Raw genomic sequence first — 15,695 nt, 5'->3', positions numbered from 1 at the left:
GGGAGCCTATGCAAACTGATTCTGGGGTGAGCACCCACCGCACTCCTGCAGCTTCCCTCCCCAGGGACACAGCCTGGCGGAAGTTCATTTCCAGCTCCACAGCTACAGGGCCTGGCTGCAGCAGTGAGAAGAGCTTTTCACGGACTCCAGGCCTAGTTTCCGAGAACTTGCTCTACGGTCCCATCACAAAGAGTGAAGCCAAAAGGGTTAGGAATCACTGAGGCTATAGAAGGAGGAGACACAACCCTCTAGCGTCACCCCAAAAAACAAGCCTGACCGAGACTGCGAGGGGCCGAGCAGGAGGCAGCCCCCATCCTTGCCAACACGGCTAATGCCTTGGCATCAGTGGCGTGGGCTGGGCAGAGCTCAGCCCAGAGTGGCAGGTGAGCAAGAGCTGAATTCTCCTTCCACCCTGTTGCTGTGATCCCGAACTCCCCGGGGGAACGCAGCAGCATGGATTTGGTTCCAAAGCGGGAGTCAGGGCTTCCTTCTCACTTCAGGTTCTGAGAAGACACTTATATTTTCTAACAAAAGGCTCTGAGGCTCCTCTCGCCCTGGTCTGGAAGACCTAAACAGGGTCAGGAAATTATTCCATTTCTGTGGGTAAAACAATGGGTGAAGGAGAGAGCGGTTTCCTCTAGACCGACACTCCCACAGTCTAACCCCACCTGACAGGTTAGCTTTCTCACTCCTGCCCGGACTCCCCCTCTGCAGGTGTGCCCACATGCCCCTCTCATGCATGGGCAGGTGCCACATGGGCGGGGTGGGAGAGGGCAGTCTGAGTGCCACAGCTCCCGGCTGCTTCTAAGTTAAGACTGTTAAACCCTTCGTCCTCCTGTCCCCGGCCCTGGCTAAGCCGAGGAAATCGCTGACGGTGGCACGCAGCTTTCTAATCTGCAGGGACTGGAGAGGCTGCCCTGGCTGTGTTCGTGTCAAGGGCAAGCCTACCAGGCTGAATGGATGAGTGCCTGAGAAGTGACCCTGGGTAGTGGAGACAGAAGCTATGCCTCTGAGGGAAGGGCAGGTCGTGCAGCAAGCCCAGGGCTCCCCGGGGAAGGGGAGAGGGCTGGGGACAAGGACTGGCCTCTTCCCTGAGGCAGTCTGCGTCTAACCACCTGGCACACTGGGAGGCTGGGAAAGGTTATGCCTGTTAACAAGAAAATCTTAAAGGCCACAATGTTGAGGATGAGGAATGAGTGAAGTCCCAGCTGATCCCTGTCCAGATTTTCACTCCAGCCACGGAAGAACAACCTCAGCCAAGACTGCCACTGGGAAGATGACACATGTGGGCCGAGATATGAAGACAAAACCATAACAAGAATTTGTTTCTCTTATACGTTATCAAAATACTTGGATTTTTCACAATATGCTTGGAAACATTCCTAAGAAAGAGATAGGGAAGGCCGGGCGCGGTGGCTCACGCCTGTAATCCCAGCACTTTGGGAGGCCAAGGTGGGCAGATCACGAGGTCAGGAGCTCCAGACCAGCCTGGCCAACAAGGTGAAACCCTGTCTCTACTAAAAATATAAATATTAGCTGGGCGTGGTGGCACACACCTGTAACCCTAGCTACTCGGGAAGCTGAGGCAGGAGAATCACTTGAACCCGGGAGGCAGAGCTTGCAATAAGCCAAGATCATGCCACTGCATTCCAGCCTGGGCACCAGAGCAAGACTCCGTCTCAAAAAACAAAGAGACAGGGAAGGTCTGATTCTTCACATACTGTAAACAAGCAGGTGAATGACGTGCCAGGGCTCCCAGCTCCACAGCAGAGCCCTGAAATACGAGATGCCAGAAGGGCCAGCCCTGCTGCTGCCTGTCACACAAGCAGCTCATGCAAGACTCCACAAAGGCACTCACTGCAGCATCGCTGAACGTGACCCCTCTGGGTGCTGCTTTTCCTGAAAAGGAAATTCCGTACAGAACGGGAACTGGAACACAGAAATTCCGTACAGAACGGGAACTGGAACACAGAAATTCCGTACAGAACGGGAACTGGAACACGGAAATTCCGTACAGAACGGGAACTGGAACACGGAAACAAAACTAGACCTACGTCTATGAGCTTTTTGCAACAGCACCCAGGGCCCTTCACAGCCCCGCTTACCTGGGCAAGCCCCCGAGGTCCATCTCACTGCAGATGTAGGGGCCTGGACGCAGAATCACCCACAGCCCAATCTCTGCGGCCATCAGGACGAAGGCCCTAGGGAGGTCCACATCGTCAGCCCCTCCCACGACAGCCCAGGATGAGGCCGGATGGGGGCCACACACGTCATAGGGTGGAGGAGCTGCCCAGTAGGGCGAAGGGACAGCTCGGCCCCATCCCCGAAGAGCGGGGACTCCCACATCAGGGTGGTGGCCTGAGCTGCTCCCAGCCTCAGAGCCTCTGCAGAGCCCCACTGGGGGCCTGAGGAGGAAGGGTGACAGCCAGGGCACAGGGGTCTTAACAGTGAACCTGACCCAACAGCCTTGCTAGCCTAGGGGAGCCGCCCTGCCCCAGCCTAGGCAGCCGGACCCCATGCAGAGTCGGGCGGCTCCCGGGGTCTTCTGCCCCTCTGGGCTGCAACGGAGAGGTGGAGCCCAGAAGCTGCAGGCCCAGCCCCTCTGGGTGACACGTCACAGCTGAGGAGTGTCTGGGCCCTGGGTGCAGGGCTTCTCACAGTCCTAGAACAGGGCTCCAGACCCAGGTCCCTCCCTGGTTCTCTTTGGTTGCTAATCCATCCCCAAGTAACCACCTCTCTGCCCCTGCCCCTGGCCAGGTCACAGAAGCAGCAACATCACATACTCCAGGTCCAGGTTTCCAGAGAAGTCAAATTTGCCTCTTTCTGGCTCATGCAGGTTCCACGGAACATAGCTGCAACAGAAATGATCATTACAGGCTAGAGCGTGTTATTCAGTCCACTTCATCTCCCACATTACCTTCTTTATCCCAAAAATCCAATACAATGGCTAAAGATATGTTTCTTCATGATTTTAGGACTGGAACCAAGAACTAAGTGAACGGATCTAGGGACCAGAATCGAGGGCAAGCCCTCTTCCCTCTGCATCAACAAGATCTGGACGAAGCATAGACCTGCTAAGTAAAAGGTCAGGCGCTCTGACCCCAGTTGGCTTACCATGCCCACGCCCCACTGGAGAAGAAAATGCAACTTTATCAGAAAAACAGCTACAAGGAGTAAGAGGAAAGCTCAGTGATCATCCTACATTTACTGAAGCACCCAGCACTCCAAAATGTGCAACAGAATGAAGCTTCCAACTCTGAAGACAGGACAAGGGACAGAGCAGGCTCATGGACAGGCTCAACTCGAGAGGCGGAAGGGACGACTCGTGGATGACACCGTGATGACAACTGCTCTTCTCCCAACCCCACCCCACCACTGGCTTCAGCAGAGCCTCTGCCCACTACAAAGAATATTCCCAGGTGAAGGAGGAGAGGCTGCCTGGCTTCCAACTCAGACACACGAGTTCTGCCTTTCAGCAAACGTCGTCGGTGCTGCTTCCATGGGGCTGAGTGCTGAGCCTGCTGCACTCCCACAACCTTCAGGAGCCCTTTCTGGGAAGCTGTCAAGGCTCAGCACGTTTCTGTAACTCTTTAAGGAACTGTCTTCAAAATCAGTTCATCAACCACCCATGAAAAGCCATCTCCTTGATTTGTAATCACATATTTTTGCCTAAACATGGAATAATCCAGCCTGATCACTCCCTTTATTTCATAGACTTAGAGTCAAGTATCTGTTGGCAATTTGCAGGGGAAACCCATGAAAAGATCCAGGTTATTCACAACTGAGCACATTTTATAAATGATTTGCAAATTCAATATTTTATTGTGTGCCTACCATGTGCCAATCATCACAACAGAGGCTGAGATGACAACCACAGCATCCTAAGGCCACTGCCCAAGAAGAGTGCTGAAAACCGGGGCCAGAGAGCCTCTCGGGCAGCTCTTCTCAAGAAGACGCGGTTCACTGGCCATATGAACTGGAAGTGGGAAGACTGCTTGTTAAAGAAAATGATTCCCTGGCAGTGAATCACCTCCTCAGTCTGCACTCACCTCCTTCACTACACTCTTTTGTGCGACATTGCTACTTCGGTTCCTCTAGACCTTACATCCATTTCACGTCCCTTCACGCCCACGAGTCAGGAGCTCTGTGGTGGGGAGGAGGAGGGAGACCCTGACGCTCTCGCCCTGGACAGAGGACCTGGGCTGCTTCCTCTTAGATTTTTTCGCATGCAGACACCAGGCGCCCTACTTAGGAACCAGGCTCCGCGGGGGACGGGGGTAGTACCTACGTGGTGAGGGTGTTCAAGCCACAGGCCTTCATCTTCAACAAGCGGTCCCTCCAGTACTCCCTGGGCACACGGAAATAGTGGATGGAGCCCCCGAAGATCCAGAAGGTGGAATCCTCCAGCATGAAGTTCCAGGCCTTGGCCTGCAGCCCCAGCTGCCGATGGCGGAGACACAGAGGGACCAGGGCGCTCCAGTCCAACCTGCAAAGACAGAGGCGTTCTGGAGCCCAGAGGCCGCAGGGGCCGGGGTGCAGAGAGATCAGCTTCCTCGCCCCTTCACAGGTTCTCGGCATTTCTTTCCAAAGAGGGCCTGCGTCCAGGTGGCTGGGAAAAGCTCCCCGCTCTGCCTCAGCCAAACCTTGGGAGGGGTCTGTCTGCAGCGCGGGGCACCGCGGCAGGGGAAGGGCAAGCCGAGGCTGCAGCCAGGAGCAAGACAAACAGCACTCGGCTCGCGGGCTAACAGGAGCGAGGCCAGCGTCAGGCCCCGAGGCTGCTGCAGGGGCCGGGCGGGCGCGCGGTTGCACCATGGCCAGCGCCGTGGCCACGCGGCTGAACGCGAAAGCAGCAGCAGCTTCACACGGTACCTCTGAGCCCCGGCACGGTCGCAGCCGCCCGACTCCAGGAGCAGAGACCTGGAAAGAGGGTCTGCGTTAGCGGCATCCTTCCATCCACCCGATTCCAGGTCTTCATTCGTTTCTGAAGATCGCGGCCCGCCAAGAGATGGCCCAGCTAGAGCAGAGTCCCCCACGGGAAGGATTCGAAGGCTTCAGGCCGTGAGAAAGCTCCCTTGGCATCTCCTCGGGTCGGCCCCAGGGAGCCCCTCAGGTGGGTCCCAGTGACCCGGTGCTGCTGGGTGGGTCTCCTTCCCACCCTGTCTCCCGAAAGCCGTAAGAGAAGCTGGGGAGACCCACATTTCAGGTCAGGAAGTTCATGAAAGGTGGAGGCTGAGTCTGGGGCAGGAGCCTGTCTGTGTTGGCTGTGCCTTTGTCCTCATCAGGGCTCGCTCCTGCCCTGACACTAGCAGGTGGTGGCCAGCCAGGCCACACTGCACAAGATGCCCCCTTAGCTGCGTGTCATGGAGGGATGGGGCAACTGAGAGGGCCCAGATGGCCAGAGACGGGGCGGGGGCAGGGGGCCCACAGGACAGAAGACAGCTCGGACATCGCCAGCCTCTTGGGAATTTTGTCTGGGGCCACTCTCAAGCAAAGAAATATGCTTTTTTACCTACTCCCTCCTACTTCTCACAGCCCCCAGGCCTTAGAGCTCCCATCAAAGCTCCAGGACTACAGTTCTGCTGCTACAGATGAAAGGGTCATTTCATCCCGGGCAACCTAGGGCTCTGCTCACCACATTCTTCTTTCTCTGAAGAGAAAACGTCCATGTTCTAGTAAATGGCTTGCAAATGACATTTTAGGACACAGTTCTTCCGAAGGACTGCATGAGAGAGTGAAAACAAAAACCCGAGCCGGACGAGGAAGCCCCGATGTGAATCCTGGCCCCCAGCTTGGTAGAACTGTTGCCTCGGGTTAGCGACGCCAGTTCTGTGGGCAGGAGCTTCTTCCTCCGTAAAACAGGCTAATGCCTGTCCCGGCTGCTCAGAAAGGCTGCTGCAAGGGTCCCGGAGAAATGCAGCACTCTCTGCTGTGAGCCGAAGAGTCTCATCTCTATCTGAAATCAACTTATTATAGCCTATGTTTGCATATTCGAGAGCTATGGGAACCTAGTCACCACACATTTTTCTCCAAAGAGAAAACTTTAGAGAGAATAGCCACAAGTGGGTTTTATGTCCCTAACGTGGAATAATCTCAACTTCTCCATTCTTCCCATTGTGGTATATAGTTTAGGTGCTAGACTTTGTGCCAAGTCATCTTATTACAATTTCTAAAATTTGACCACAAAAGATTCTGTACACTGAGATCCTATTAGACCAACACAGCCTGTATGCCACAGGTGGGTCAACTTGGGCCTTGGGTCAAATCCAGCCTGCCATCTGTCTTTGTGCAGCCTGCAAGCTAAGGAGAGCTTTCACATTTTTAAGTGGTTGAAAAAAAATCAAAAGCATAATATTTTGGGACACATAAAAATTTATATGAACTTCAGTGTTCGTAAATCGTTGTGTTGGCACACAGCCACGCCATCTACATACGGCTGCTTTTTTACAGTTGAGTATTTGCGATAGAGACTGCATGGCCTGCAAAGCTGAAAATATGTGCGATCTGCCCTTTCCCAGAAACTCTGCTGGCCTACATCCTTGCAGATGAAGCCCTGGACTGCTAAGACAAGGCCTCAGGCCCCTCTGGGCCACCGTCCAGGCCTTCCCTTGGTGCCCCCTGCTCTGCTCACCAGGCACTTTGCTTTGGCTACAGGCTCGCAACTGCTCAGGCCACACCTGCTCCAAAGCACACACCCTGCCTCCCGCTCAGCCCTCCCCGCCTCAGGGACTCACCAGACTCACCTGCCCACCACAACACAGGTTCTCCCCCTGGTTGCCTCAGAGGCACATGCTGGGCTCACCTCAGGCCAGAATGAGGAAGAACTGGATGGACAGACTATTTTCTTAAAAACAGGGGCATTTTGACAATCTGGTGGTGAAAATACACACACACATGCACATGCACACACACACACACACACAAAATACACTGTTTTTAAAGACAGTGACAACACAACTTAGCAATCACTCCACCAGGTACCAAACCTTATTCTCCAGCCAGAACTTCAAAAGTGCAATCTCCAATTCTTATTAAAGCACACATTACTTATCCTAACATCTATTTATGGGTGCGAGAGCCTCCACTCCCCACCCTGCTAAATGCAGAGGTGTAGTCAGGGTTGGAAAAGCCTCTCTGTGACCGACATTCCAACACAGTCCCTGCTAGTAACACTTTAACCTGTCCCCTTGATTAGTTGATAACTAAGGATCAGAAAACCTCCCTCTGGGCTGACTTCTCCAGGTGTGGTCTGCAGGCAGCGAGCCTCTGAACTCCCTCAGTGTCACAGCCGCCTGACTCAAAGTGCAGATAGCTGGAAAGAGGCATCCCGCTTCAACAACTTCTATCCACCAACCAGATTTCCAGGTCTTCATCTGCAGCTTGTCAGAAATGCATAAACCTTAAGCCTTACTTGAGACTGACTAAATCAAAATCTGCATTCTAACCAATCCCAAGGTTACAGCTTCAGAAGCCCAATCTGCATCTTCTCCTTTGACACTACATAGACTCCCTCCCTGGATAGAGCTTGTCTTTGCTAGTGTCTTTGTAACACACAATTTTCTATATTTTTAGAACAAAACATTCTTCTCAGTGCATATCAAGAGGAATGAAATAAACAACAAAAACAAAAAACAATCTAGCTGTTATCCAATTCCAAATTCTGGAGAATTCAACCGTTTCTTCCTGGGAATTTCCTGGTAGGTTACTGGACAAGTTGTCAATACGTTACTAAAAGGGATGATTTCACCAAGAAAATGAGGATGATACGTGTTGGGTTTCTTCAGGGAATTCACTGCCAGTAAATGAGACCATGCAAGTTAGAGCCTCATAAACAATGAAGCATCGTGTAAACGGTTATTAACACTAATGATGATTATTAATACTAATAATCATAAGATGGAAAGTAACCCCATAATTTCCTGAGTAACTCAGTAATAATAAAGAAAATATCAACTATGTGGTTAGAGTTGGTTGGTTTAAAGGTCAGCAAGACTTTACTCCTAAATTAGGCTTGATACCAAGGAGCTAACCAAATCCTAAGGAAGCTCAGCGTGTTTCTGTCACTTTTCTTGGGGAGCAGTTCATGATGGACCTTTACTTGTTGAAACCAGGAACACCTGCCTTCTTTTGAACTGGAGCTTATGTTAACATTTTCTCCTGAAATTTCTGTCGCCTGTGTATCTTGGCTTCATTTATACAAAGTGATTTTTCCACCTTAGAAGAGTCTGGACAGCAGACCCTGACCACCGGCCTGAATTCAGTGCTCAGTGCCCAGGTCTGCTCTGCTCAGAGTCAGGCTCTGCTCCTCCACCTGTACGGAGAGGGTGGCCGTGGTCATGGTCCAAGGTGGGGTTCCTGGAGGAAGGCAGGCATATCAGGACCTCTGATGGGGCCTTGCACAACATAACAAGACCTCTACAGCCCATCCTCACCAATTCCCTTTTGGCAAGTGGAAAAGGGGCAGGCACTATTTGTGCTGAAGGCTGTGCAAGCTGCAGACACAAAAACTGGTTGCAATGGAAACCTGAAGCAGAGGACATAGGTACCAAGTTCTGCTGTGCCCCATGGTGAGGAAGCAGGGGGAGGTGGAGCCCTCTGGAGTAATTTTTCCTTGACTGGTGAGGTGGGTCCTGAGGATGAAGGGTACAGGACAGGCCCCAGCAGTCAGGAGATTCTGGGTGTAGTAAAAATGTGAGTGGATGGAAAAGGACAGATGAGCAGGTGACAAGGTCACCACCTCTTTCTGGGAATGGGACTGGCTGTCAAGTTTCAGAAGGGATCTTGCAGGGCGGCTGGGTGGGAGGTGAGCCAGATCCAGTCACCACCAGAAAGGGTCTCCTTGAGCGAGGTGTGCCAGGCTTGAAATGCGTCCTGCCATGCCAGCGGGCATCCCTGCATCACCCGTCAATCCTGCAAACACTCATCAGGAACCGGGGTCATGGTGGGGCTGGGAGGCCTCACTGGGGTCACAGTCATCTCTTTCTGGTCTGCCATGCAGAGTATGACCAGCCACAGATGGGCCAGGATCCATGCAACTGGGCATAGCAGAGACAGCACCATGAACATCTGGAGTATGATGACCACCGGCAGAGACCAGGCAGCACTCACGCAGTCCGAGGCTGGCCATGGGCATACGCAAGCTGGCATCTGAGCCAGGAACTGCAACCATTGTCCTTTGATTCCCAGAACGTGAGTCCTTGTCGGCCCCAAAGGCTGTTTATTTTGACACTATAACATAATGTGTTCACATGCTTGTTCATCTGAGATGACAGCTTACAAATTCAAGTTTTAGGTGCACTGTGGCCCTATTAGGGCCCTAAACAGAGGTTCAACTGAATCCAAAACCAGGGCATTCTATGAAGATCCTGACCAAGAAAACACTCCCCTCCACCCTCCTCCAAGTGGCCATGCCGAGACCACCATCTGATGGTAAGTGTTCAGCTGCCCACAGACATCAAACACACGGGGATTCCTCACTTGGATCTGTCTTCAGTGCAGACTTCCTTTCATCACTCTCAAGGTTCTGGTTCCCTTCTAGGCTCCCATGAGGCTCAACTTCCTTGGACATCCTGCTGCCCTAAACTGTCTGTCTGGGGATATTTTGGTCCCAGCAGTCTTCAGCCATGTTCTCTCCACCCTCAGCAAAAGAATTTGAGGGCCTGGGCCGGGCACGGTGGCTCAAGCCTGTAATCCCAGCACTTTGGGAGGCTAAGGCGGGCGGATCACAAGGTCAGGAGATCGAGACCATCCTGGCTAACACTGTGAAACCCCGTCTCTACTAAAAAAATACAAAAAACTAGCCGGGCGAGGTGGCGGGCGCCTATAGTCCCAGCTACTCGGGAGGCTGAGGCAGGAGAATGGCATGAACCCGGGAGGCGGAGCTTGCAGTGAGCTGAGATCTGGCCAGTGCACTCCAGCTTGGGCGACAGAGCGAGACTCCGTCTCAAAAAAAAAAAAAAAAAAAAAGAATGTGAGGGCCTGAAGGAGGAACTATGCACTCTTTGGCCCAGATGGTGCCCTTAACGACTCGACTCCAGAATATTGCTGAGTAGCTCTTGGACCAATCCCCGGGCTCCAAGAATTTCAGCCTCAGGGAAATGGAAGTCGGTCCCTGTGTCTGGCCCAGCTTTCTATATGTGCTCCTTGGTCTGGGTCCAAGGTGTTGGACTCCTGTTTGCTAGGAGAGGCATTAAATACACCCAAAGGCTTAGGCCTACCATTCCCAAGGCAAGTATATGCATTTTGCAGAGATGTGAGGTCCCCAGCAAGAGGTCCACAGCACTCCTGCAATCTTAGCTCCTCCCCTTTTTCCTCTGAAAGGGCTCCCAGGTAAGCCATGAACCCTGGCCTCACATCCGGGCTCTGACCCAGAAGCAATATTGGTGGTTCAGAGGGCAGTATTTCCTAAAGACTGTAGGAAGTGAGTACATGAAGAAGAGTTTACGAGACCAAAACCTTGAGATCCAATAGCAAAATAACAAAAACCCCTCCCTCGAATCAACCACATAACAACAACAACAAAAAAAAGTGGTCTAACACTATGTGACGTTTGTAGTACTTTGGGACCACTGACAGCATCATAAACGGGAAAAGGACTGTGTCTCACCCAGAGAGAAGTGAAAGCTCTGTTAGATAACACAAGGCCTCTACTCTTGATAACAAGCCCCTGATCTTCGAGATGCTTGTAGACTCTCAATGAAATGATCTCACAAATAGGGAAAAACATAACTATGTTAAATTTTTTTTTTAATCCACCACATAGGACTTATCTACGAAGATATACAAGAGATGCACTGGTTCTTACAAGACTCAAGAATCGACTTGGCCCTATCGAGTTGGGTGCAGAATCTCCTTTACACTGATTCCAACAGAAATAAAATGTACTATTTTCGAAATGTCTATCAAGATTTAAAATGAATCTATCCTACGGTCAGCAATTCTACTTATAGAAATACATCCAGCAGATATCTGCGGCAACTTTGTTTACAGTAGCTAAAGATTGCAAACAATCCATGTCCATCAATAGAAGACTGTTTAAATAAATTATGTGTCTAATGGACAAGGAGGATAACGTGTGTTATGTGTCTAATGGACAAGTAGGATAATATGTGTAGCTATCTTCTTGTATATGCATAGAATATCTCTGAAAGAAGCCATTATCAGTAATAACGGCTGATAGGAAGAGGGGATAGGGAAGGGTGCCTAGCCAAGGGGCCAGGAGTGGGAGTTTCTTTTCACTTGATTCCCTTTCACACTCTGAATACTTACCATGTTCATAAATTACCTACTCACAAAATAACTTCTTAAGGGCAAAAAATACAATCTGTCCTTGAAAGGAACAAGCCCACTAACTGTTTTGCTAAGTGTCAAAGAACAGAAGCTGTGAGTATCAACAAGGAGTCTCTAACAGGCAGACACCAGTCAAGAAGTATCTACCTCATTAGCAGGAGCCTCTAAAAACACCTGCTGCCTTTCTATCCCAGGAGACCTCCACACTATGAGAACTCTTTTTCAATACGGTCTTTAACATCCAGAGCAATAGATTTAAGCAAAATCTAAAACTGAGTGGAGAGGAAGCAGCAAATATCCCAACACTAACACCAAAAAACCCTGCCTCTGCTGTGTGATGGTGGTGAGGGAGGGAGTATGTGCCTAGACCCCAGAGTCCTTTTTCAGGTCCAGATGTTCTAAAACCTTTCTCCTCAAGCTGCAGGATCTCCCGAATTCTTCCCAGAAGAGCGTCTGACATGACCTCATGGAACTCTGCATCACTTCAGCAAGGACTACATGTTTTTATTTTATTTGCTACTTTACCTTAAGGTGGGAAGAACCCTTTGGTCAACTTTCTGCTATTTCTGCAGCCAAGGACCTTTGTCCCCAATCTTGTTGGTAGCCCAGCCCCTCCCCTGAGTCACACCTATACCAATACTATGGCTGCTCCAAGACAACTCTGGTCTCTTTCTGTTGCTGGCTAGCATGGTCCTGTAAGAATCCCAGAGCCAACTCAATCTTCCTAGCACAGGGTGGCTCAGACATCCCTCACCACCTGTAATCCAACAGGTGATCACCTGCTGAAAGAGACACTTCCCAATGCTGAAAACTTTACTACTACAAGATAAAAGGAACACTGTTCAAAGAGTTTGAACATTCCATGAAATACGACTCAGGCCTCAAGCAGAGCAGAGTCCTAGAATAGGCAAGGCCCATAAAATCAATTACCTCCCAGAAGCTCAAGAGGAGAGGCATGATTTGGCCACCTACGCTGGGAAGACAGGACTGGCCATGATTCACATAAAACAAAAAAAGTGACCTGCATTGCTAAGTTAGCCACCTTGTTCAGGAGAATGAGTTTGATACATCTCCTCCTTTTCCCTTCTATAGGAAGAATTTGCGGTCTGGAATACAGAAAACAGTAGGTCAGGGCAGTGTGTGAGATGGACCTCAGAGAAGAAATGAACTTACCTCTTAGGAGCACGATGCTGGCTGCCCATCTGAAGGCTTTCCCCTCTCTCACCTTTCCCAGCTGAAATTTTAGGTATGAGAGATGCAGAGTTGAGTGTATTTTTGCTCAGTGATTAATTTATATTAAGGAAAAAATCATGAATGAGAACCATGCCTTTAGATAATATCAAGCAGGCATTCTTGTGTTCATGGAGTGGGAATAGGAAACAGAATGAAAGGCAACTGGCTCAAAGGCACGGTTCACACTGATACATGCATCGCAGACCTCAAAATAATACGCTGAGTGAAAGAAGCCAGACCAAAAAAGAGAACATGCTTTAAGATTACAATTCTATAAAACAGTAGAAAATGCAAACCAATATACTGTGTCAGAAAGCAACAGATCAGTGGTTGCTCAGGGCTGGGGAGCAGGGAGGAGGAGAAGGGAGGGATGACAGAGAGGGACATGGAAACTTTGGGGGCTGGTGGCTGTTTTCACAATCTTAACTGTGGTGGTAGATTCACAGCCTGATTTAGATACATGTCAAAGTGTATCAAATTGTACATGTTAACTATGTGCTGTTTGTTGCATGACAATTAAACTCCAATAAAGGTAATTTTTAAGAAAGACCACTGTTTAAGCTTAAAAAAAAAAATAAAAATTCTAAGACTGAAATCCTCCCCCAAAAGTCAACCTGGTCATCCTAGCTCTTTGATATGATGTAACCCACCAGCTATGACTGACCATGAACCAGCCCAAGGAAAAGCTGATGAAAAAAAAAAAGAAAAGCTATAGCCAAACATGCCCCACCCCATGCCAGCCACTGTCCAAATACCTGCCTTCTGCTACAGGAAAGGAGCTGCTGCGGACAGCTCGCTCCACAAAGAGTGAACTTGGTGGCCAGTTTCCATGTGACCTGTATTCCACTGGCCACCTCAATACTCCCCAGTAACAGCGGGGAGAGGCCCCCACCTCCCACTCAGTTAATGACCCAGTCAGAGCTGGAGCAAGACAGGAAGAGAGAAAGACAAAGAGGATGTTCTCCTCCTGCCTCCAGAGATATTACAGCAACTCATAATCATTGGTGTCCAGCCCAAGTCAGACAGGATGAACTGGACAGAATATACCCATGAGGGAGAAAAAATCAAAAAGCCGCCAAAAAGACATGTATTCCACAGGATCCAAAGAGACGGCCCTGAACTTGGTTCAGAGCTCCTTGAGCTTCTGTCCTACCTGCTAGAAGGATGGAGTGGCAAGAAAAACAACTTTCCTAGGCATGTCAAACTGGGTTCACAGCCTTTGGTCGCAGCTGTTTACTCTCTGTTGCCATTCCACACAGCTCCAATGGCCCAAGACTGAATCCTAGTGTGGCCACCCCACCTAGGTGGGGACACGGTTACCTCACCTCAAAGCAGCTCAGGCTTCTTCCCAGCTAGGTCAGCTCCCTGACACCTCACCTCTGTGCCACCAAACAATAGCAAACACTCAGCCTCCTTCGCATACCTTTTCCTGGGGACTTTTTGGGTGTGCCGCTCGGCCCATCTCAAGCCCACAGTGCTGCCCCAAATAGTGACCTGCCCGGGTTCCCTGCACGGACTCCTACATCCCTGATCAACAACAGGCCTGCAGCCGCTAGACTTTCTCTTGGCAGCTTGGGTGCCTTGCTACCCTGCTGTATGCAGAAGGATCTGCTGCTGCTGCCCTGAGTAATTCTTCCAGGGTTTGCACAAGCCTTGCAAAGGGAGGAAAGCTGAGCATCCCACAGGAGCCAGGGCCGATCTTCAGGGAGGAATGGCTTAGAGATCTTAGGACAGAAAACATCTTGGGCACAACTGGAGAAATGAAATGCCTGAAGTTTTCTGGGCCCCAGAATGAGAAGAAAATCACGTCCTTCTCCCAAACAATATTATGATGTCCTTACTATCTCAGAAACAAGAATCAAGTCTTCACAAGGTGTAAACATCGAGTTTGTCAATGTGTTCTTGTGGCCGCAAAAGACTTCCAGATATTTATCTCCATCAAAAACTTCCCTACCTCCCAGGGGAAGTTTAGAGAAACTAAGAAGGGGGATAAAAAGGAAGCAAATGACAAAGCTGAGTGGGGTAGGGCCTGCCACCAGTTCCAACCGTTCAGTTCATTCGATACTGCCAGTCGGCTTCCCACTGGAGGTTTTGAATATGGAAAGTGCTGACCTGAAAGATAGGGTCAGGGCTGTAGAATCCTTAAAATAGGCACAGTTTAGAAAAATTCTGGGCTACGGCACCCAGAAAACTTTTTCACAGGCTGTGGGTAAGTCACAGTATCACTGAAACCACTCATTTGCCATAAACAACATTTTGTAAAAAGGGGAGAGGAAAGTGAGCTGGTAACAGGTGAATGGTGGGAAAGTGGAGAGAGACGACCTATCAGTCCTAGAACTGTGCAAATAAATCATGACCCGGGATCTTGGAGTCCCACGGACATTGTTCTTATGACCCTGCCAGGCGAGCTGGCTAGACCGTAGCTGCCAGGCTGAAGCGCCGGCCTCTGCAGAACAAGGCGCCTCCCAGAGGCTTGGGAGGAAAAGGGGGGCCTGGGGAAAGAGCAGAGGGAGCTTTCCGCGGAGCAGTGGGCACGGGGCCGCGATGGGGTGCGTCTGAGAGAGCTCTGACGGCTGGAGGGCTGCGGCCGTCCACGAGGGGCAGAGCCTGGCATCACAGGCGCGGAGGGGTGGGCGGCTCGGGGCACAGACGCCGGCACCCGAGAGCACGCCGGGTGTCGCCCAGAGGCCTGGATCGCGAGGCAGGAGTGCCTGGAGCCGCAGGGGAACTCGGGGTATTGGGGAGCTCCCAGAAGGAAGCAGCTGGGACTGCTCCCCCCAGGAACTCGGGATTCGCGGGTCGCGGGAGGAGAGAACCCGAGGTGCGGAGGGCTGGGGAATGTGGGGTCCGGCAGGTGCTGCGCGAAGCTCTCTCTCACCTGCGGAGCACCAGGAAGCCCAAGATGACCAGCAGCAGAAGTCCCAGCATTCGGCCCGGCCTCCGCCGGAGGCTCCACGTGGTCATCGCGTGTTCTCTGCGCGCGGGGACCCCGGTTCCCACTCCAGTCCGCACTCAGCCGCGCGCGGGAGCCTCGGCGCGGGGGGCGGAGCCGCGCGCTGGTCGCCTAGGCAACCAGCCCGCCGGCGCTCATTGGCTGGGGCTCGCGGCTCCGCGCCTGCCGCCCTAGGCCTCGCGCAGGCAAGGGCGGGGCTGGTCGGGGCCGGGGCGGGGCCTCT

General features: G+C 51.3%; 1 protein-coding gene across 1 annotated transcript in view; it reads right to left on the bottom strand.

Annotated features, from left to right (window-relative positions):
* The window catches only part of LOC108529670 (beta-galactosidase-1-like protein 2), a 46,461-nt gene extending 30,818 nt beyond the window's left edge, over positions 1 to 15,643 (bottom strand). Inside the window, exons 1-5 of the mRNA XM_017872134.1 lie at positions 15,398 to 15,643; positions 4,870 to 4,917; positions 4,289 to 4,486; positions 2,784 to 2,852; positions 2,106 to 2,201 (exon numbers count right to left, since the gene is read on the bottom strand). Coding sequence (XP_017727623.1) covers positions 2,106 to 2,201; positions 2,784 to 2,852; positions 4,289 to 4,486; positions 4,870 to 4,917; positions 15,398 to 15,483 — 497 coding nt within the window. The 5' untranslated portion in view covers positions 15,484 to 15,643. The remainder of the gene's footprint in view (positions 1 to 2,105; positions 2,202 to 2,783; positions 2,853 to 4,288; positions 4,487 to 4,869; positions 4,918 to 15,397) is intronic.
* Positions 15,644 to 15,695: the final 52 nt, after the last annotated feature.

Source organism: Rhinopithecus bieti, unplaced genomic scaffold (assembly GCF_001698545.2).
Source record: "Rhinopithecus bieti isolate Rb0 unplaced genomic scaffold, ASM169854v2 scaffold_6481, whole genome shotgun sequence".
Lineage (NCBI taxonomy): Eukaryota > Metazoa > Chordata > Mammalia > Primates > Cercopithecidae > Rhinopithecus > Rhinopithecus bieti.
The sequence above is the reverse complement of the archived record's forward strand: the minus strand, read 5'-3'. Positions and strand labels throughout refer to the sequence as shown.